This window comes from Lathamus discolor, chromosome 21 (assembly GCF_037157495.1).
Source record: "Lathamus discolor isolate bLatDis1 chromosome 21, bLatDis1.hap1, whole genome shotgun sequence".
In the NCBI taxonomy this organism is placed as follows: Eukaryota; Metazoa; Chordata; class Aves; order Psittaciformes; family Psittacidae; genus Lathamus; species Lathamus discolor.
The window spans coordinates 3,801,982-3,822,073 of NC_088904.1; the positions used below are offsets into that span (position 1 = coordinate 3,801,982).

The following is a 20,092-nucleotide window of genomic DNA, read 5'->3' on the forward strand; positions in this document are numbered from 1 at the left end:
CGGAGGTGAAGAAACGTAAACGGGGGGGGGGGGGGGGCTCCCCCCTCCTGCCAGCCCGGCCCCTGCACGCCGTGTCCGTCTGTCCGTCTGCCCCGGCCCTGCCCTTGCCCCCCCGCCTCTTCCTGATGTGACCCCCACAATTCAACCCTGAGCCCTCCCCTTCCTCGACGTACCGCACCCCCCCCCCCCCCCCCCCCCGGCTGCGCTGCAACCCCAATGCAGAACCTGCCCCCCCCCCCCCCCGCCGGTGCCTTCCCCCCCCACCCCAGGCCCCGCCCTGGCACCGGGCCGGGCGCGCGCAGCGGCGGCGCGCGGGGCGGGGCGTGGCCGTGCGGGGCGGGGCGTGGCCGTGCGGGGCGGGGCGGGGCCGGGCGCAGCATGGCGCGGCGGCACTGAGGCAGCGGCGGCCTCCCCGGCCCGGCCTTTGTCTCTCCGGTGTCCCCGGAGCGCAGGAACCCGCTCGGGGGCCTCGGCGGCTGCGCCCGCCCCGTCCCGCTCCAGCCCCGCGGGTGCGGCGGCAGCGCCGGGTGCTCGGTACCGGGCGGGGAGGGGGGGGGGGGGGCTCGGCGGAACTTGGCCGAAGTTCGGTGCGGGAGGGGGGGAGGCCCCCGGTGCCGGGGCGCTCCCGGGGCGCTGCGGGAAGCGGCCGGTCCCCGCCGCCCCGGGCGCGGGATGCGGCTGCCCCGGTGCCGCCGCGCCGCGGCCGCCCCCAACTTTCCCCGCTGACGGCGCCCGGGGCCGCGGGCGATGGTGAGGGCCGCCCGCCCGCCCGCCGCCGCCCGCCGCCGGCCCCAGGGCTCCGCCGGCCGCCGCCCCGCCGCCCGCTGAAGCGGCCGGAGCCGCGCCCGCCGCGGCCGGGACGATGCCGCGCTGGGAGGCGGCCGCGCTGCTCGCCGCGCTCGTCGGTGTCTGCGTCTGGACCGACGAGACCGGGAAAGTTATCTCGGACCGGTACGCTGTCTACTGGAACGGGAGCAACCCCAGGTGAGCCGGGGCGGCGGGGCCGGGCTGCAGCGGCGGGGGGGGGACAGGGTTCGGTCTTCACTCCCCACCCTCCGGTCGGTGACAGGCGGCCGCCGCCGCCGTCCGTTGCGGGTCCAGCCCCCGCTGTGCTCCGTTAAAAGGCGGGGGAGGGGGGGGGGGGCGGCCCCCGAGGGGTCGGCGCGGGTCCCGTTGCCCCCTCCGAAAGTTCTGCCGGGGACCCGACGGGAGCCGTCCCCGGGGGCTGCGGCAGCGCCGGGAGCATCTCCCGCGGTGCCGGGGGCGGCTGCGGGGGCTCGGGGCTCGGGGAGCGGTGCCGCGGAGGCTGCGGCCCGGGCCCCCCCCTCCTCTCCCCCGGCCCCACTGCGCCCAACTTCGGGGAAGTTCAAGTCTCTTCTCCCCCCGGGCCCGTCCCAGCGGTCCCGTCCCGCGAGGGTCCTGCGGGGCAACGCGGAACGGGGTGAAAGGCGCCGGGAGCGGCCCCGGGAGGGTTTGGAGCAACGGGTTCGGGGGTGAAACGGCAAAACGGGGCGGTGCGGGCGGGGGTGCGGGGCCAGAGCTCGCAGCCGCCGCTCCCCGCTTGGTTTTCAGCTTGGAAAAGAAATGGCTGCATCGTCGGTTTAGTTCCCTGCTCCGTGTTTGGATTTATTAAATTTACTGAATATTTTGTGTTGGTGTCCCCGTCCCTCCCCCCCCCCCCCAGCAGTTTTTCTTTCTTCCCCCAACGAGAGTTTAATTTCTGTTGCTTTTCTTTGTTCCACATTTTGAGGAACCCCCAAAAATCCCGTTGGAGAGTTGGAAATGAGGATGAATTCATTCTGCTCCTGGCTCAGGTGGCTGGGACCCCCCCCCCCCAGACTCCCCCCTCAGCTCCCCTCTGTGCTCAGTGCAGGGTTTGACCGGGCTGGGCTCTGGGGACCTGTGTAAAAGACAAAAATCACCAAAACCACATTTTCCCCCCCAGTTTCTCAAAGCTAAACAGGCCCTGGGGTGTCTCCCCTGAGCTGGGCGCAGGGCGATGCTCAGTTCCCTTCTGCAGCGGGCGCTGCTGCCTCCAGCTCTGGACTGTTCCGTGCTCTGGTGTGAAGCGTGTTCTGTGGTCACCCATGGGTGCCCATGCAGTGGGGCCCAGCCCTGGGGCAGGGCAGGCGGGAGTTGGGCCATGGCAATGGGGCTCATCCTCGGTGGTCCCTTCTCTCCTGCCACATACCCAGCAGTGTCCGGTGACACCATCGCACTTCGCTGAAGTTCCCGGTTGCCTTTCGGCCAGTGGGATGCACGTGGGGCCGAGGATGCTGGTGAGTGTCGGCGTCCGTGCAGCTACCCTGTCCCGTTGGGAGGGACCGTCCAGGCACCGTTGCCCCCACTCTGATACCCCTTGCGCCGCCCCAAAATTGGGGCAAGCCGGTGCCTTTGTGCTCGGCGCTGCCTTCGCGCGGTGCCTTCGCCGCGGGCCGCCTGCGGTGCATATGGATTTTATTATCTCACATTTTTGTGGGGGATTGTAAGAGGCAGGGAATTTTTTTTTCCCCTATTTTTTTTTTTTGCCCATTGCAAAGTTTTTGGTTACAGTTCCTGGTCCTCCCCAGCTCCCACACTTTGGGCTCTCTTTTGTTCTTCCAAATGCCAAACATGTGCAAGGGGCTCCCCGGTTAAACTCCGGCATCCCGGCTGCCGGGGATGAGGGCGGCATCACCGAGCGGTCGGGGCCATGGCTGAGGTTGAGCACCCAAAAGTCTCTACAGCACAAAGTAACCTGCGGTCCTTGGGTGACCGATGTCCCGGTAGCTGGTGCGGGACCCAGCGATGGCTTCGGCTCGGCCCTATGAGCTGCTCGTGTCCCATCGCCCCGTGTATGCGCTGAGATGGGCGCTGCAGAGAAAGGCAGCGGGGAATTTCCCTTTGAAAATAGGTAGTGGGTTGTGATTACACGGATCTGGCTTTTTCCCTACATCTGACGTTAGCAGGGAAAATATTTTTGAGGGGAAACTGAAGCAGAGGGAAGGAGCTGTGCGGGGTCGGAGGGATGAGCAGACAATGGCTGGTGGGTTTCCGCAGGCACGTCGCAGCGCCGGGATGTGACCCATATTTCCCCAACGCAGGAGCACCCTGTGTCGCAGTTGGCCGAGGCGCTCCCTGGGTGCACCTTTGGGTCTCGGGATTCGAGGCGATTTATTGGGTGTCGCAAAGGTAGAAATTGCCTTTGAGTTTTCTCCTGGTTTCCTTTTTGAACCCAGCGGTGATTTGATTTTGTCTCTGGAGTTAGTAGAAAACTACCTCATCCTTGGCAATGAAGAACAAAGTAGAGATGCTTTTTCTGGTCCGTTGTTTTCCTTCTCCTCCCTCCCTCCCCTCCCTTCGGAATATTTAATAAGGGGAAATCAAAAAGGATTAAAAAAAAAAGGGAAGGTGAAGCTGCCCGGTGCGTGTTTGAACCCACAGACCTGAGCTGTTGATAAATATTTTTCGTTGGCTTTCTATTGCAATCTATGTTTTATAAAAGGCAGTAATAAATCTCCTGGTCAATATGATTTGCCCAGATTAGAATAATTCTATATTTCATAATTGGGTCTAAATTAAAAATAAGCGCTACCTCGGGATGCTGCGGTTTGCCTGTTCCATGGAGATACTGGAGCCACTCGCTCTGGATTCCCAGGTTTCTTTTTCTTTGCTACATGATTTTGGAAGCCTGCATTTGGAAAAGGGTGGCTGGGGCTGTGCTGGATGGAACCCCTGGGTTATCCTGGGAATAGCTGAAGGAGGAAGAGCATGTCTCTATATAACGATGCACTGTTTCGATACCCGCAGGTATCTGTGGGGTTTGGAGCACGTACAGGCTCACTAACGCTGTTTCATTCCCAGGGTGGGCTGTGTTGGCAGGGCCAGGGCTGGTCATGGGTGAAGGTTCTGCATGGGATGCTCCTGCAGATGGGACCAGAGGGCAACGAGAGCTGGGCAGGGGTCCGGTGCTGCAGACAGGGCTCTTCCCTCCATGGGGTCCTGGGGGCCGTGTGGCCGCTCCGTGTTTTCCAGCCGGTGTGGCCGGAGGCATGGGAGCTGCCCATAGGGTTCTCGGATGGATTTGCAGCCTTGGGACCTGCAGCAGGTCAAGCCAGTGTCTGCTGGTGGGACAGCATCGCTCGGGCAGGTTGGGGGCTCCAGCTCCATCCCCCGCTTGCTGGCGTGACCCCCATGCGATAGGATTGGGATGAGTGTCTTGGATGAAACTACAATGCGGGGAAAAAAATCAGGGTTTGGGAATCCTCCTCAGTACAGAGGGGAAAAGGTCTGCGGGAAGGGGCGACCTGTCCTCGGAGGGCCCCTGATCCCAGGATTCCCAGCCTGCAGCCTCGGGGCTGCGACTGGAAACCTCTGGAAGGCCGAGGAAGGACAGAGGATTTGAGATTCGTTTTCGTCCCCTGTTCTACCTACAGCTACGTAATGGGCAGGTTAGAGTAATTCCAGAATGACAGTGTTCCTGCAGCCAAACGCAATTCCCGTATTCGCTATCTCCGGAGGGGGAAATGTGCAGTATTGGGTATTTTCCTCTCTGTTTACAGTACAGATACAAATGCTGTAAATGATCCAGATTTCGCTCGTGGCCTATATTTAACGGAGGTCATTTCTTTGCCTCGGAAGGCTTCTTTTCTGGTTTTTTTCCTTTAAATTTCTTGGTTTGGTGCTGAGCACAGCAGGGGCTCAGTTCTGCTGCTCCGCACTCCCCAATCCCAGCACTGGGGAGCCGGAGAAATGGTTTCTAGCGGGGGATTTACTGCAGTTGGCGGGAGCTCAGGTGATGCTCAGGGACCGTGGTGGCGGCAGAGCAGGACTTTCATGGAGGATCCATGCACAGGGATGGTGGAGCTGGGGTGAAGGGGCCAGGCCGATGGCAGCCGCGTGTGCCACCCTCCGAGGGAGCCGGGACAATGCGTATTTGGCTTTTCCAGGGAATTTGGTGCCGGAGAGGAGCGGTTGAGTGGGATGGCTCAGGCATGGCGCTGGATGTGCCCACCCGTGCCTCTGTGCTGGGGTGGGTTTGGTGCCAGCCCTTCTATGGGGTGGGTTCCCCAAACCTCCATCTCCTGGCTCTGTCTGGGGCTGCCTGGGCTGGGCCCTTTGGGTGTCCCCGCTGCCTTAGGCAGGACACCCCATTTCCCCCTCAGAGCGATTTTAACGTGTGTTTTAACTCCAGTGCTCGCGTGGTTCCTGTATCGGCATCAGGCCGAGTCCCCTCTCTGGGCTGGGGGTACCGGTACCCTGCCACGTCCCATGTCCGTGCAATTACTGCTCTTTTAGTTTTCATCTGTTTCATTTTCCCTTTGTGCCGAGATCATTTGCAGCCCTCCCCACCCCTCTTTTCCAGCCCGTTAAGCCGTGTTAGCTATTCTTCACCAGCCCAGGTCTGCGGCGAGCGTGGTTAATGGAGAGCAGATACAAACAGGTCCAGCGTCTCTGACAAGATTTTCTCTCCCTGCCCGTCTCCGTCTCTCTGCCTGTCCCTTTCTAGGGACCGCAATTACATTCCCTGCTGGTTGCACATTTGGTATCCAAATGCCGGCCATGCGCAGCATCCTAATGCGAGGACAGGCTGGGGCCCGTGGGTCAGCGGCTCCTGGAGCCCGCAGTGTCCCCCTGCGTGTCCCAAAGTGGGGAGGCACAAAGAGGATGGGGAGTGAGAAGGATGCAAAGGGAGACGGGGAGAGAGATTCCTTCTGTTACCATTGGAAAGCTTTAAAAGTGCTTTTATATATATGAGTATGTGTATGTGCACATGCATACATACACCTTACACACATAAATAACACAGATGTCCAAACTCCGGCGTGGCTGTAACCGCCTCGGTGTTGTACACGTATGTAATGTCTACCTGTGGGCTGAGGGACATGCGTAGGTTTGGTTTCACATCTGTCAGGGCAGGTCTCAGCATCCCGCTCTGCTCTCGCCCTGCCGTCCGTGTGTCCGTCCGTCTCCATGCATCCCGTGTGCCGATGGCTGTGGCTCCCTGTGTCCGTACCTGCAGACGTTTGACAAGGTTCATCTGTCGGGTTGGCTGTAAAATTGCAGCAATTGTGCTTTAAATAGCTCCTCGTTCCTGATGGTGGAAATTTCGGTTCTTTTGTGTTAGGTATTAATCATGACTTTGAGAGGCTTCGTTTTGATCTTGCAGGGATCTTGCCCTGCTCTGTTGATTTAATGGGGTTTATGGAGGGCGAGCAAATCTTACCCTTGTTCAGGGGCGGAGATCTTGCCCTGCTCCGTTGATGTAATGAGGTTTATGGAGGGCGAGCAGATCTTCCCCTTGTTACCTTCACCTCCTAAGAGGAGTTGCCTGCTCCGCCATGACCCACCTGAGCCCAGCGTGCTCCAGCCCCGAGTCTGCCCATTTCCCCGGGCCTTGAGCATCATCACAAAACCAAGATCAACGCCGGGGTTGCCGCTGTGGCTGTGCCGTGGTCCGAGCTGTGCCGTGGTCCGAGCTGCAGCGGTGAAGGGATCCGAAGCCTGAGCAGGCGGTCACCACCGATGCTTTGGTCTTCGCCAGGGAGTTCAGGAGGTGCCTCTGAAGCCAGGGACCCCCAACACCACAACTGCTGTTTCACTGGTGCGTAGCGGGTGCTTGTGCGGGCGCAAACTCTTTACCAGCAGCCTGGCTGATGGGCTTGGGGTCCCTGTTGCCCTCCCCACTGTGCCACCAGCTGGGTGGGAGCGTGTTGGGATGCTCCATTCAGGTTTGTCCAGCCCCTGTGATGCTCCCGGGCTGTTTTGCCCCCCATAAGAAAGCTGGGAAGGGCCGAGGCTGTGAGAGCAGGGCAGGCAGGAGGGAGCCCTTAGGCTGGTGCTGGGCAGGGTGCTGCGGCCCCCCCAGTTCCTGGGTGGTCAGAGTGGTGTTTGTTATTTATTTCTCCTCCCTCCTTTCCCCCTTTGCTTGTTGCTGCTGCTGTGGCTGGGCTGCTAAACAGCTTCCCATTGTTCCAGAGCTAATTACCTCTTAATGAGGCTCCTTACTCAAAAGCCAAGGAGAGTGGAGGCTGTGGGCTGGGGCTTCATCCCAGAAGGGTGGCAAGGGAATGGTTTTGCCTAAAATCCTGTATTGAGCCCCAAACTCCATCCCGACCTACTGGGGGAGAGTGAAAACCCCACGGGGTTGGTGTGCCGGTGCTCAGCAGGGCCCAGGAGCAGTTCCCAGTGTCTGCTCCGGTGCAACAGCTCAGCACCACCTCATCCTCATGGATGTGGGTAACCTTTAAGCCACGTCTTCCATTTTGGTGCTTAAACCAGGGTTCCTCTAAGCTTACCCCTTGCAGGTTTGCACCCTTGTCGGGATAAATCCTGCTCTGCTTTGCCTTTCTCCTCTTGCCCTTATCCCATCCTTCTGTGAGATGCTGGATTGGGCCCTTGCCCCTAACAGGGTTCAAGAGCTTTGCCGAAGGGAGCCGATGGAGGGTCTCCACTTGCCCAATCCTGGCTCTGCCCCTGGAATCGTGCGTGGCCGGTGGAGCTGGAGCAGCGCCGTGCATGAGGCTGCGGCGGCTCCTGCGGCTCCTCCATGTGCCGGATGGCAGTGCCGCAGACGTGATGAGGGGGGAAAAAGGATCCTTCTCCAAAGGGACTGGGAAGGCACCCACCTCCGCCCTGCCCCGCTGAGTGAAGCTGGGCTTTGTACCCCCGTCAGGGGCGGGTGGGAGGATCCTGAACTTCAGAGCGGGATGAGGTGGGCAAAGCGGCAGCAGTGGGGAAAAATGAAACAAAGGAGGGAAATTTCTCCCTAGAATAATAACGAGGATGGGGAATGATTTCCCCTTCCCCTGTGCCCTTGGGGACCGTCCGGGCCAGTGGGGTCCAACCCCTGGAGAGGGCAATGGGCCTGTTTGAGCTGATGCAAGTGCCAAGGCTGGTGGGAGCTCTGGGGTCACCCTCCCTGGCTGCCAGCAAAGGCTCGGTCCAGCCCTGGGCCAGGGAATGGCTTTGGTGGGGTCCCTTGGGGCAGGACTGGGCAGCGCAGCTGGGGGTGGGTGTGGGGTCCTGGGCGCTGGAGTTTGGGGTTCAGGCAGGGCTCCCAGGCCCCCACACTGCCCAGCTTGAGCTTGGCTTGCCCGCCTGGGGAGGCTGGTGATGGTGGTGTTGGGCACCCATGGTGCGCTGCCGTATCAGTCCCTGGCAGTGATTTAAATGTCGTAAAGTGAGGCTGTCGATGCCTCCTGGCTTCCAGTGAAGCCAAACAGCACTGGGGCCAGCAAGACCCACATTCCTATTCCCAAGCCCTGCTTGGATCCATTTGGTGTTTCCCTCATGGAGGGTTAGGGATGCAGGCAGAAACTGGGATTAAGACTCTTTATATTCCTCCCCCTGTTAAATTCTTCCCCTCTTCCCATGTTTGCTTTCCAAGGCCCAGCTGCAAGAGCAGAGGAGCAGCAAGTGATGCCACTGCAGGGCGAGGGGCGGCCACAGAGCCAAGCCATGTCCTGGTGGGAATGTGCCAGAGGGGCAGCCGTGGTGGGATCCTGCAGGATGCGGTCGTGGTGGGATCCTGCTGGATACGGTTGTAGTGGGATCCTGCGGGATGCGGTCGTGGTGGGATCCTGCAGGATGTGGCCGTGGTTTGAGCTCTTCCTCACCAGAAAACCACTGCCCTTGCTTTGCATTTCTGGTGTTTGCCGTCTTTTTCCCGCAGCCGTGATCTCCGTGCACACGCGTGTGTCATGCACGCACATACACACGTGTGTTGGCGCAAGTGCGGGCTGCCTGTGTGAAGTCAGACCCACCGAACACCAGCCTGGCGCTGGTCATGGTGCCGCAGGTCCCCGAGGCGCACGGTGAGGCTGCAGCATCCGCATGGACACCACCGGCATTCCCACCGTGCGCTGCAGGAGCGCTCCCGGCACCCGCGGAGGTTAAACCCATCGCTCAGTACTTCTGATTTCAATACAGGAACGTGCTTTTCGTTCGGCTCCTTCCCCACACGACCCTGAAATCCCTCCAAGATTGAGCTCTCTATTTCAGGGCTGTTGTAACTCTTCCTTGGCTCCAGCTTTGCCAAGAAGGCGAACGCATCGCACGAGGGGTTTGTAACGCCTGGAGATGGGAAAGACGGGTTAGATCCCCATCCCTCCTACACCATCTCCTCCAGCCATCTGATTTGCGTGGTGTCCAGCTCCATTTCAGTGGAATTCTTGCTGGTTTGGGTGCAACCAAGTTTCGTTGGATTTGGGTTTTTTCCCTCCTGCAGAGGAGGAGGAGTTATTTGTAGGGGTTTCTTTTTTCTTTACCGTTACACGGGGAGCAAAACTCTCCCGTGTGCTAGGAAAGAGATAAAATGTTTAGACAGCAAATACAAATATTTCTGAGCACTCCGCCTGGCTCCAGCTCTTTCTGCCTGGCCTCCAGCAGGATTTCTGGCTGTGGCTTCCAGTGGGGTTTTATTGAGCCTGGCTTGATTTTTTTATTATTCTTATTCTAATTTTATTTATTTATAAATAGGGGCTTTTTAAATTTGCAGGAAAATGAAACCAGCCAAGCCTGACCCTGTCGAGAACTCTTAAAAATCCCAATTCTTCCTTTTCTCAATCCTGTTTCCACTGAGGAGAAAAAAGCCCCTGGACCTCGCGCCCTGCACGAAATCCAACCGCGACGGGATTATTTCAGCTGCTGAGCTTCCCCCAGAGCTGGGGTATGGAAAAGGAGCTGGGGGTCCCCGGGGGCTCCTGTGGGACATGGGGTACACAGTTTGAGGCTGGTGGTGGGTCCCTCATCCTGAAGGTACAGACCCAAAAACGGGGGGGTGTTGTTTGGCTTCCTTGTGATCATAAATGGTGCATCCGAAATCACTGCAGCTCCCCGGCAGTGTCCGGCCTCGCCGAGCCTGGCGCCTGTCCCAAGGTGTCATTGGCACCGGGGGGTCAGGAGCAGCCCAAGTGGCTGCCAGGGGCCATCAGGAGCCAAGGAAGCTCTTTCCCAGCCGGCTCGATAATCCCAATTATTATCTGGTTTCTCGATCAGGGTTGCTTATTAAACTTGGCACCGCTGGCTTTGCCGTTCCGGCCGCCTGCCTCGGCAGAGGGATTTATCTGCTGCTGACTGGGGGAGGAAATTGAGTGGAAAAACATGGGGCAGAGCATCCCATTCTGGAGTGCCGGTGGATGCTGGTCCAGCCGCGTATGGTTTTAAGCTGCGGGAGCGATGCTATGGGGCTCTGCCCCATACCTGTGCGCCAGCGGAGGGTCAGGACAGGCTGTCTGTCCCCTCATCGGTGCAGCCAGGGCTTGGTGTGGTGGAACCACCCCAATTCTGGGATGGGCGCTCTTATTTCGGTGGTGTTCCGAAATGGCCGGTGTTTGCAAAGAGCACGTCACCGTTTGCCAAGTGGTTATTTTCCTCTTGCCCTGCAATTAAAGGGAACCTTTCTGAGCCTCCTCTCCCCCTTCACACCAGGAATATCAGCTTTTTCTATATTTGGGCCTTCCAGCTCGAATTCCCCTGCTCCCCATCACACGAATGTGCTCTGCTGGTTTGGGTTTATTTTTACCAAGACAATTGGCCGGGCCTGGCAATCCTTTATTTGGGGAAATGATCGTCAGCCCGAGCCCTGCAGGCTTCTTCTCTCCGGGACAGCCTCGTGTGTCGGCGCTCGGGGTCCATCTTGGAATCTTCCAAACCCTCTCCTTGGGTTTTCTGAGCCCCCGCTGCCATCGGCACCGTGTTGCGGTTGTGCAACCCCTGTCGATGCGGCACCAGCTCCAGCAGCAGATCCTGATCAAAGCAGTGCTCTGGGTTTGGTTTCTCACAGAGAACCCAGAACAGAAATGGCTTTGGGCTCCAGTTCCCATCCGATGCCGTCTCCGTTGGGTTGCTTTAGGTTCGCAGGTCTTGGTTTGGCTGAGGCTGGGAGGGTGCCAAGTCCTGTGAAGCACCGGCATCCTCCGGCACCGCTGCCTGGCCCCATGAGGTGGAATTAAAGGCTAAAACGAGGGATGGGAAGTGGGATCGTGCTCTCTGCGGGATGTGTGCTCCAGGAGTGGCCCTGGCGTCATCGCCGTGAATTCCCTTTGCCTCCCACCGGCTCTGGGCTTTCCCTGCCTGCATCCCCTGTCCATGCGGGCCCTCGGGGTTGGTAGCTCTGAGGTGCAGACACCCAACTGCAGCCTCTCTGGCTGGACCATCCGGGCTCATCCCTATCCACACTTGTTCATTTTCTGCCTTGGCTCCTTCCCAGCGCTCTCCCCGGCACTGGGATGGGAAGTGCAGCGGGGCTGGGTGGCAATGGGGGTGCCGGGGCCCCCGCAGCAGGAATCTGGACTCCAGAAAGCATTTCAAAGCTGATTAACAATAATAAATCATAATGTTGTCTTTTGAAATAGAAAGCTTTTGGATAAGGTGGAGGGATGCTCTCATCACTAAGACAGCGAGCTCCGTGTGATTCTGGATCCGATCTCCAGCTCATTACACTGAGACAAATGGGTTCCCCACTCCCAGCATCAGTTTCTCCACTGTTCAGGTGAGGATCTCTGCCAGAGGCTGAATTAAGCAATTAATATATGTAGAGTGCATGGAGAGATCGAGAAGGACATCGCTCTCCCGTGCCGTACCCTGCTCCGTGGCCGGACACAGGCGTTTCAGCAGCGAGCGGTGCCGATGGCATTGGCTGCGCAGTCACAGAGCCTGGGGCACCCTCTGGGCTGCTCTGGGGCCCCGATGGTGCTGTGCGGGCTCAGGGCATCTTGCAGACACCCTCCCTGTCCCGAGTGGGCAAAACCCTGGCATTGCCAGGAGCCCCGGTTCCTGCTGGCGGGGGGGGAGCCCGGCTGGGCTTTGTTTTGTTTTTTCCATAAAACACTGTGGTATTTGTGAATAACTTCACCTTATAAATCACCCCCGGGCTGCCTCGTAGAGGGAGGATTTATGGGCGCAGGTGTAGCGGCGGCGAGAGGAGCGTTGTTCCTGGGGACCGGGCTGGTTTAATGTTTTTGTAATGATGGGGTTTGCAGCAGCGATCTCGGCGAGGGGAGAGGGCTCTCCTGGCTCTAAATCCTGGGATGGGATGGGACAGCGCGAGGTCCGGCACGCGTCTGTGGCGCTGCTCGGGGTGGAAGGGGTTGTGGCGCCGGCCTGGCGGCGGGTCGCACGCCAAAGCATCTTCCGCGTGTGTCAATCAGCAGAGTGGAACTTGGGGGGAAAAGCTGGAATTGGGGTTTCTGAAGCCTGGGGATGGGTCCAGGAGTCCCCTGAGCTGTTCCCAGCATCGTTCCGCAGTGATGGAGCAAGGCACCGGCCCGTGCCCTGGTGAGCTCAGGCTTGGACCCGCTCTATGGGGGCTGTATCCTGCCACGATGCTTACGGAGCATCGGTACCCAAGGGGCACGATGGGCACTTTGGCCTGTGCAGTTCCGCTTGGCATTGACACCTCAGCCAGGACTGACACCTGGAAATGGGGATCTCTGCTCCTGGGGCCATTGGGGTGGCCACAGCCCTGGCCCTGAAGGCGTTTGTGACTCAGTGCTGGGGACACTGAGCGTGACCGGGGCAGAGCTGGGGCTTCTCCAAGTCCAGTTTAAATCCCGGGAAGGTCTCCCTTTCCCTCCACAGCTGCATCCGTGTCACGTTGGGGATGTGGGAAAGCATCAGTGGTGGTCATCAGGATGAGGGGGTCCTGGGGGTGCTGGTGGGGACAGGGATGTGTGGTCCTGCCGTGCTGAAGGGACCCCACTGGGGCTTTCCTGGCGGCTGGGGCAGCTCCATCGGGATTTTCCCTGCGCCAGAGCAGCACAAACGAACCAAGTAATTGGCAACATGGAACTATTTTGTGCTCATTAAGCAGTGGGAAGCGGCGGGTGAGGATGCGGCTCCAGTGCGGGCAGGGGCTGCCAGTGGTGTCCCCCCGGTGAATAACCCCATGAGCTCTGGCTGGGAAGCGAAGCCACCAACTGCTGCTGTGCTGGGGCAGGGACCATGGCCTGGAATCACCCTGGCGCTGGGAGCTGATGGGGGGAAGTTTCCCCTCGGTGCTGCGGGGAGCAGAGGAGCCGCATCCCAGCACCACATGGTCGGGAGCCCGTTGTGTGCATTGGGGGCTGCGGCTGTCGCCGCACGTTTTCTCCTGACCATAAATCCCATGGATTAAAGCTTGAAACGGCAAATCTCAGCGGCTGCCTTTGAGCTCCCCTAAGCCCGGTGCTGCCGGTGCTCAGGAAGGGGTGTTGAGGGGGACCTCGGTGTCCCCTCTGCTCCCAGCAGAAGCAGGGAGGATCCTGGGGGACAGCACAGGGCAGGGAACCCCATTGGGTGGCCTTGTCCCTGCAGGGGTCGGTGCCTGAAGACGCTGCTTCCTCGCACCCCAGCCCGGAGCCCCCTCAGCACCCTCATCCCCCAGCACGTGCTGATGGCCAAGGCTTTGCCATCGATCCGCATGGCGTGGGGAGCGCCCAGCGGTGGCTGCAGGCGGGGGAAGCTTTATGGCTGTAGTTAAAGTGACTTTATGATATTGTATCTGAACAATTGCCGGCTATTATCTGGATCGATGCTGCGTGATTGAGACACCGGTTGATAACCCAGCCAGGGCCTCTAATCGCTTTTAAACCGCGCAGGGTCGTTTGTGCTTTCCATAAAGCCCCTCAGCTTTTTCTGTTCTAACTGGCTGCCCCAGCTTCTGGTGGGGGCTCTGCCCACTGCAATGGTGCGGGAGGTGCCCCTCGACTCGCTCTTTGCCCTGGGTGCAGAGCAGGATGCTGGGACCTGGTTCAGGGGCATAGGATGCGTTTGGGGTGCTGCAGGGTCCTGTTGGGGTCCCCTTCTTACCTTCACCTGATCGCAGTGACCTTGGGTGAGTCACACACACTTCATTGGCTGTAAAACGAGGCCAGTGATACCTTTCCCCCATCACAGAGGGGTTGGGAGGCGTAATTAGTTAATGTTCGTAAAGTGCTTTGAGGATTAATTAATATTGTGGCTCTAATTTTTTCCGCTGGTAAAATGCCACTTAAATATCTCTGCACCGGTACCTTCCTCCATGACCCTATAAAGCAAATCTGCCCGGGGACGGCACCAGCCTCTGCTCGAGACGTGTCCCCAGTGCGGAACTGGGAGGCCACTGGTGTTGGAAGGGCAGCAAGGCCCTGGGGTGGGTGCCCTCTGTGGCAGCCGTGCCACCGGGGCTGCCCGAGAGCACCCCAGTGTGTTTGCCTGGGCCTCATCCTTCTCCTTTGCCCTGCTTTCCGCGCTGGAAGCAGTTTGTATGTTGGGATTTTGCCACTGTCACCTCCACGTGATGCCGCTCATCCCTGCCCAGCCTGCTCGGCCACCTCTGGCACCCCCATCCCCAGCGGGCTCGACCTGCTTGGATGCTCCTATCCCCACCTATGCTGTGGGAAACCACCCCCAGCAAATCCCACATCCTAGGCCCAATCCCATTCAGCATCTTGGGGACCGTTGGGCTGGGAGTGGGACTGCAGGGGTCGGAATGGGAGGGTGGCTTGGTTCCGGGAGGGTCAGGATGCTGTGCAGGGAGAGGTGTGAGCCGAGGCGCTGCGCGCACATGCGGCATTCCCTGTGAAAACAGGTTGTTGGGAGCACACCTGCCTGGGAAACTGCTGGCAGGCGCGGGAGGGCATTTTCTGGTGTCTTAATTCCCGTATGCCATTAGTCAGATCGCTGACTGGCAGGTTTTGTTTCCTCCGAGATGATTTCTCAGCAGCGGCTCTGCTGCGCCGCGCTCTCCTGCCTCCCTCCTGCTCCGCCGCTGTGGGGATGGAGCCGGCGATGGTAGCGGTGTCCCAGCGGTGGTTTTGGGGTCCCTGTGGGCCCTGGGTGTGGAAGCCAGGATTAGCTCATCTCCAGGTTATTGGGCATCTCTGGGTTAGCACTGGTGGGAGGTTTTCCTGCATAGGAGCAGCCAAGACAAGAGCTGAGCGTGTTTCCTAGCTCCTGAGGAGCAGAGGGAGTCCAGCCGTGAGCGCTGGCCTGAGATGAGGGCTTTTTGCCACGTTGGGGACCTGCGATTTCCAACAGGGGCTGGTGATGGGTGGTGTGTCCCGGGCAGGGTGCGATGGAGCACCGGCGCTGGAGAATCCATGGCAGTGGGAGCATCCTCAAGTGACAGAGCACTGGAGGGGACTGGAGCGAGGAGGAGGAGAGAGGTCTGGGGGGAGCCACCGTCCTGGTGCAGGAAGGGAAGGGATGTTGGGGCTGGAGGAGGCAGGAGAGGACAAGTCAGGAGGAGGCTCTGATGCCGATCGGTGGCTCCTGTCCCTGCTTGTCGCCAGTTGAAGCTGCGGCAGTGCGAGAAGAGGCATCGTGCTGGGTCCAAACCCCATCCCACCGCGGGCAGCCCAGAGCAGGACAGACTGACAGCAGCATCCCTACTGCCTGGACCCTGCTCCGTGCGGTTAATGACATCCCGGCAATTAAACTGGAACTAATGCAACGATAAAAATAACACGCTGTCCTTCCGCAGCGCGCGGCGTCCCACAAGCTCAGAGGTGTTTAAAAACCCATTTAAAACCAGATCCTGCCGTCAGCCCGGTGCCGGGTGCGGAGCGGGTGGCACTGGGGGCTGCGTGGCCGCGGAGTTGGGATCGTGGTTTCCGGCCCTGTCTCCCTGACTTCTGCAAGGTGTGTTCGGCGCCGGTTCCCCCCAGCTCACAGACTGGTTTGCCAACTGCCAGGTGTTAAATAATAAAAATTACATGAATTTTTTATTTTTCTTCTTTCTAGCGTTGTTTTAATCCCCAGGGGTTGGTTTTCAGGCTTTTCTCCGTAATGCAAAGAGCGGGAATGCATTCTTTTAATGGTAATTGAGATTCTCACATCATTGCAGGACGTGGAAGCTGGAATGGGCTTTAAATAACGTGAGAGTGGGTGAATTTGGGTTCTGGCTCTTCAAATGGGTTTCTGAGGTTTTCTTGTGGTTTTCCTTGGTCTGGCTTGAGGTTGGAAGGGTAGAAAGCCACATTCCTGTCCTGTGTGGGGACACTGCCCTGGGTACCAACTACAAAGCAGGATGCAACTTGTAGGGGGAGACAGGGACCTATGGGCTGTGGTGTCCTCTTAGGAGTGTCTTTGGTGGTGACCTGCATTGTGCATCCTATTGATGGAGCTACCTGCTAGCCCTTTCCCAACCTATTCGCACTTGGACATTGTGTCTGGGTCCTCATAGACTGAGGTTTGGAGTTAGGTTTTGGCTTTGCTACCATCTGCCTGGCACAGAGGGCACCCAGCCCGGTGAGCACCCAGCCTGGTGTGCACCCAGCCCTGCTTCTGCCGCAGGGATGCTCGTACTGGTGCATCAGAGCAAGCCATTGCGGGTGCTGGAAAGGGGCTGCCGAGCGCTTTCCGGATGGGGGGAAGCGGTTTCCGGGCTGCTGAGGGAAACATCTGGATCCAATTGCTGCTCCATGTGCAGCCTCCAGGCCAGACCCGCTCGGCGTGATGGGAGTTGCTTTGCTTAAAAGAAGGATGCTCCAGGTCCTCATCCCATGGCTGGGAGCACCCAATTCCACCGGGAGCCCCGCAGTGTCCCCATCCCATCGGGGGCCCCCCCGATCCTGCCGTGGGGGTCCCGTTGGCCGCGTGGCATCGCTCGGGGCCGTGGTGCCTTTTGTCAGCCTCAGAAAACTTGACCTTGAAGCGTCGGGCAGAGCCCTGCGGCTGAGGCGTCGGGAGGTGTCTGACTGCGGCTCCGCGCGGCGCTACCTGAGCGGCATTAGCAAGGGGGACACGTCGAGCTCGCCGCGCCCCGGCTCAATAATTGATGCGTTTTTGCTCAGCTCCCCCTTCCGTGAAAGGAAACCCAAGTGCCGGGAGGTGGCAGCTCCATGGGGCAGGAGAGGGGCCGGGGGAGGATGTGCCGGGTGCGCTGCAGCAGCTCCCTGGGCGCTGCCCCGGCAGCACGTCTCCAGCCGCTCTATGGGAATCCCTGCAGAAACCCTCAACCCTGTGTTCCTATGGGAGCACCGAGCATCTCCCTGCGCTCGCTGGGGATCCCCATCACCCTCGGCCACTCCGGGCGCTATTGAGGGGACGCTGGCTCCGGGTGCCCCCTGGCTCAGCCGCCCCACACCTTGGTGCAAGCCCTCTTCCCTGCCTCCTCCCTCTGCCTCTTTCCCCCCCTCCTTTCCCCTCTTAGAAAAGCGTGCAGGGAAGGGGAGAGATTTTAACCTTCTGCCTGGAACCAATTAAAAAGGTCTTTCCACAGAGACGAAAGTGCTCGTGCACCTTTGTGTGCTGCTAACGGGGGGAAGAAAGCAGAGGCGGCCTTTGAAGGGGGGGATGGAGGTCTCTCCGCTGGGACCCCTCCGGGCTTTCAAAGCCTGTGTTACTTCTTTATTTTTAAATAGCCAAATTAAAGTGACTCCCGCTTCCTTTCCTCCCCGTTAGCACATCCTGCAGTGAGCACGTGCCCGCTGCCGGTGCCCGATGGGCACGGCTGGTCCCAGAGCGGCTGCAGACACCCCAAAACCCAGCCCAGCCCCGGGGAAGGGGCTGAGCCTCCCTATTCCTCTCTGTGCTTGCGAGGTCCATCGGTGGGAGGTGATGCTGGGGGTACCGGGGCGGGGGGGGGTCCTGGCTGAGCCGAGCAGGGGCACGCCGGCCCCATGGCCAGCACAGCCGCAGCACGCTGCCCCTTGAACTCAACCAGCCGAATGGATGAGTGGGTTTCTTCAAAGGCCCCCCCCCCCCTCCAAAGACCTCTGTGCCCCCCTCCCCATCTCCGTGAGATTCGCGCTTGAAAAGGCAGCAGAACAAAGCACAGGAAGGAATTGAGGTGGTTTCCGTGCAGACCTGAATGTCGAGTTGCTCAATGGAAGAGGAGATGCCGACGCGCCGATGCTTTCATCCCCGCGCCCGAGTTTGGCCGAGGGGGCGCAGGGGCGAGCGCTGCCTCCCCACACCCCCCCCCCCCCAAGCCTCTTTTTTCCTTTCTTTCCCTTTTTTTATTTTTTTTATATAGTCTCAGATTTATTTTTCCACAGTATAATTCTGAAAGACAGCGGCGTATGAATTATTCATTGACCCCTAACTGCCTTTGCATACAATCCTGGCTGGGGGAGAGTGCCCGTGTCGAATGCATTTGTGTGCAGAGCGGGGCCAAAGTGAATTGGAATCAATTTTTCAGGTTTAGGCGGGGGGCATTGGATGCTTTTGGGGCTGGGAGCGGGGGCTGGAGCACGTGGGGAGGTGAGTGGGGTAGTGGGATAGGGCCTGAAAGTGTCCAGTGGGGAATTAACGCCTTTCCCAAGCAGGGCTGGGCTGAGGGGTGCTGCTGATGGAGCGGGGGCTCCTGGTTTGAGGCCAAAAGAAGGGGAAAAAGAAAAAAAAATACCCTTTTTTCTAAAGGTCGTCTGTTCTTAGATGCTCCTTTAGCCTGACTTGAGATGTGAAGCGTGGCTGGGAAGGGATTCCCCAAAGAGCGGGATGGCTCTGGCAGGGAGAGCTGATGCTGCTGCCTTCATCCCCATCGCTCCCCCTGCACCCTGTGACTGGTGCCACCACCGGCCCCTGGCGTGGCGGTGCCAGGACCTGCCAAAACCCACCAGGGGATAAGGGTGAAGCGGGTGATGGTGGGGGGAGACCCCGGGCAAGGCTTTAATCTGATTAGTCTTGGAGTGAATGGACAAAGCGAAAAGGCTTAAACCCCACTGAAAGGAGCGGGGAGGGGCGGGGGGGGCCTGGGAAGTGGAGACCCCAACCGATCTCGCCCGATGAGGTCAAATTCGGCCAGGGGAATGCAAGGGAAGGAATAAGAGGGGGAAGAGCCAGGCAAAGAGATAAGGGTGGTTCTGTTGGCCCTGTGACCTCTGCTTGGCTGCTGCTTTGGGTACTCACCCCCCTCCCTGCTCACCTTGGATGGGGATGATGAGGGGCTTCCCCATGAGGCTCTGCCCTCCCATCCATCCATCCATCCATCCATCCATCCATCTATCTCCCAGTGTGGGATGGGACAGGGCAGCCTGTGTGTCCTCCACAGCTGCTGGCAGCTCTGGGTGGGTTGGGGTGTGAATGTGGTTTTGCTTCAGTGATGCACCTGAGATTTTGGGGGGTTGGGGGGGGAGCAGTGGAGCCACAATGGGCAAACCTAGCGCAGCATCATATGCAGCAGGACTGATGGTTGTGCGAGTTATTGCACGCTGGCACTGCCCATTGCCTGTTACCATCAACAGTGGTACAAGCGCATCCTTGTGCAGAAGGAGGCTTGAGAGCATAGGAAATGCTGTTGGGAACATCACCCCTGTCCCAGGCATGGTCGTTCACTGCCTGCGGTGCCTCGGGGTTGGACCAAGTGGGAGCAAAGGCTGCTCCCCCAGTCCCTTCCGAAGGGGTGGTCACCCTCCCCTCCATCCTCTTCTCCATCCCATTGATCCTTGCCCGGATCGATGGGCACTTCCCTGCGGGCGAGGAGCGGTGCTGCCCGGCTGGGCAGGGAGCAATGGCTTTTCACAGAGCCTTGAGCTGGTTCCAGCATCGATCTCCTGCGAGGAGCAGAGCCTCATCAGAGATCAGTTGGGTCAGTCATCAGCCATGCCCCAGAGCAAAGTGAGAGTCCGGGTGGTGGGGTGGGAGGGGAGCGGAGGTGCCCACCCAGCAGAAGGGTCCCCGGTCATCACCTTCCTATGGAGTGGGGATGTCCGGCAGCTTTGGAGCCGTTGGTGTGGCCGGAGTTATCCCAAGGAGCAGGAAGGGGCCCAGGAGGAGCGTGGCCGGAGGCACCGTGTGGCTGTCCTAGGAGCTGACAAGTGACGTGCGGCGTTTGCAAGCGTCCGGGCGTGTGTCCATCCCGGCTTAGGGAAAACAGCCCCTGGGAGGCCCCACAGGGACCGGCGTGAGGGATGCTGGAGCAGTCATTGTCCTGCTGGGAGGCGTGCGAGCCGGCCCGGCCCGGCCGAGGCCACCCAGGCAGTGATGGAGGGGCTGGATGGGACCCTGGTGTCACCCTGGGGACTGCAGGGTGCAGGCAGGCCTGGATGGGACTGCAGGGGGAAACAAGGGGAATGGTGCCATTGGGGCTGGTGGAGGGGAGAACTCAGGGCTTGACTTTCTAAGGACCCTGCAGGTCCTTGTTGTAAAGACAGGGATGGGTTAGGGGAGAAGGGACCTGGAGCAGGCACCGCCTCTGCCCGGGAGC

The 20,092-nt window shown here is 59.5% G+C and overlaps 1 protein-coding gene across 1 annotated transcript in view; it reads left to right on the plus strand.

The window, feature by feature from the left end:
* The first annotated feature begins 813 nt into the window (after positions 1-813).
* Positions 814-20,092, plus strand: part of EFNA2 (ephrin A2) — a 39,612-nt gene continuing 20,333 nt past the window's right edge. The window contains exon 1 of the mRNA XM_065700005.1: positions 814-984. Within this exon, the coding sequence (XP_065556077.1) occupies positions 863-984 (122 nt within the window). The 5' untranslated portion in view covers positions 814-862. The remainder of the gene's footprint in view (positions 985-20,092) is intronic.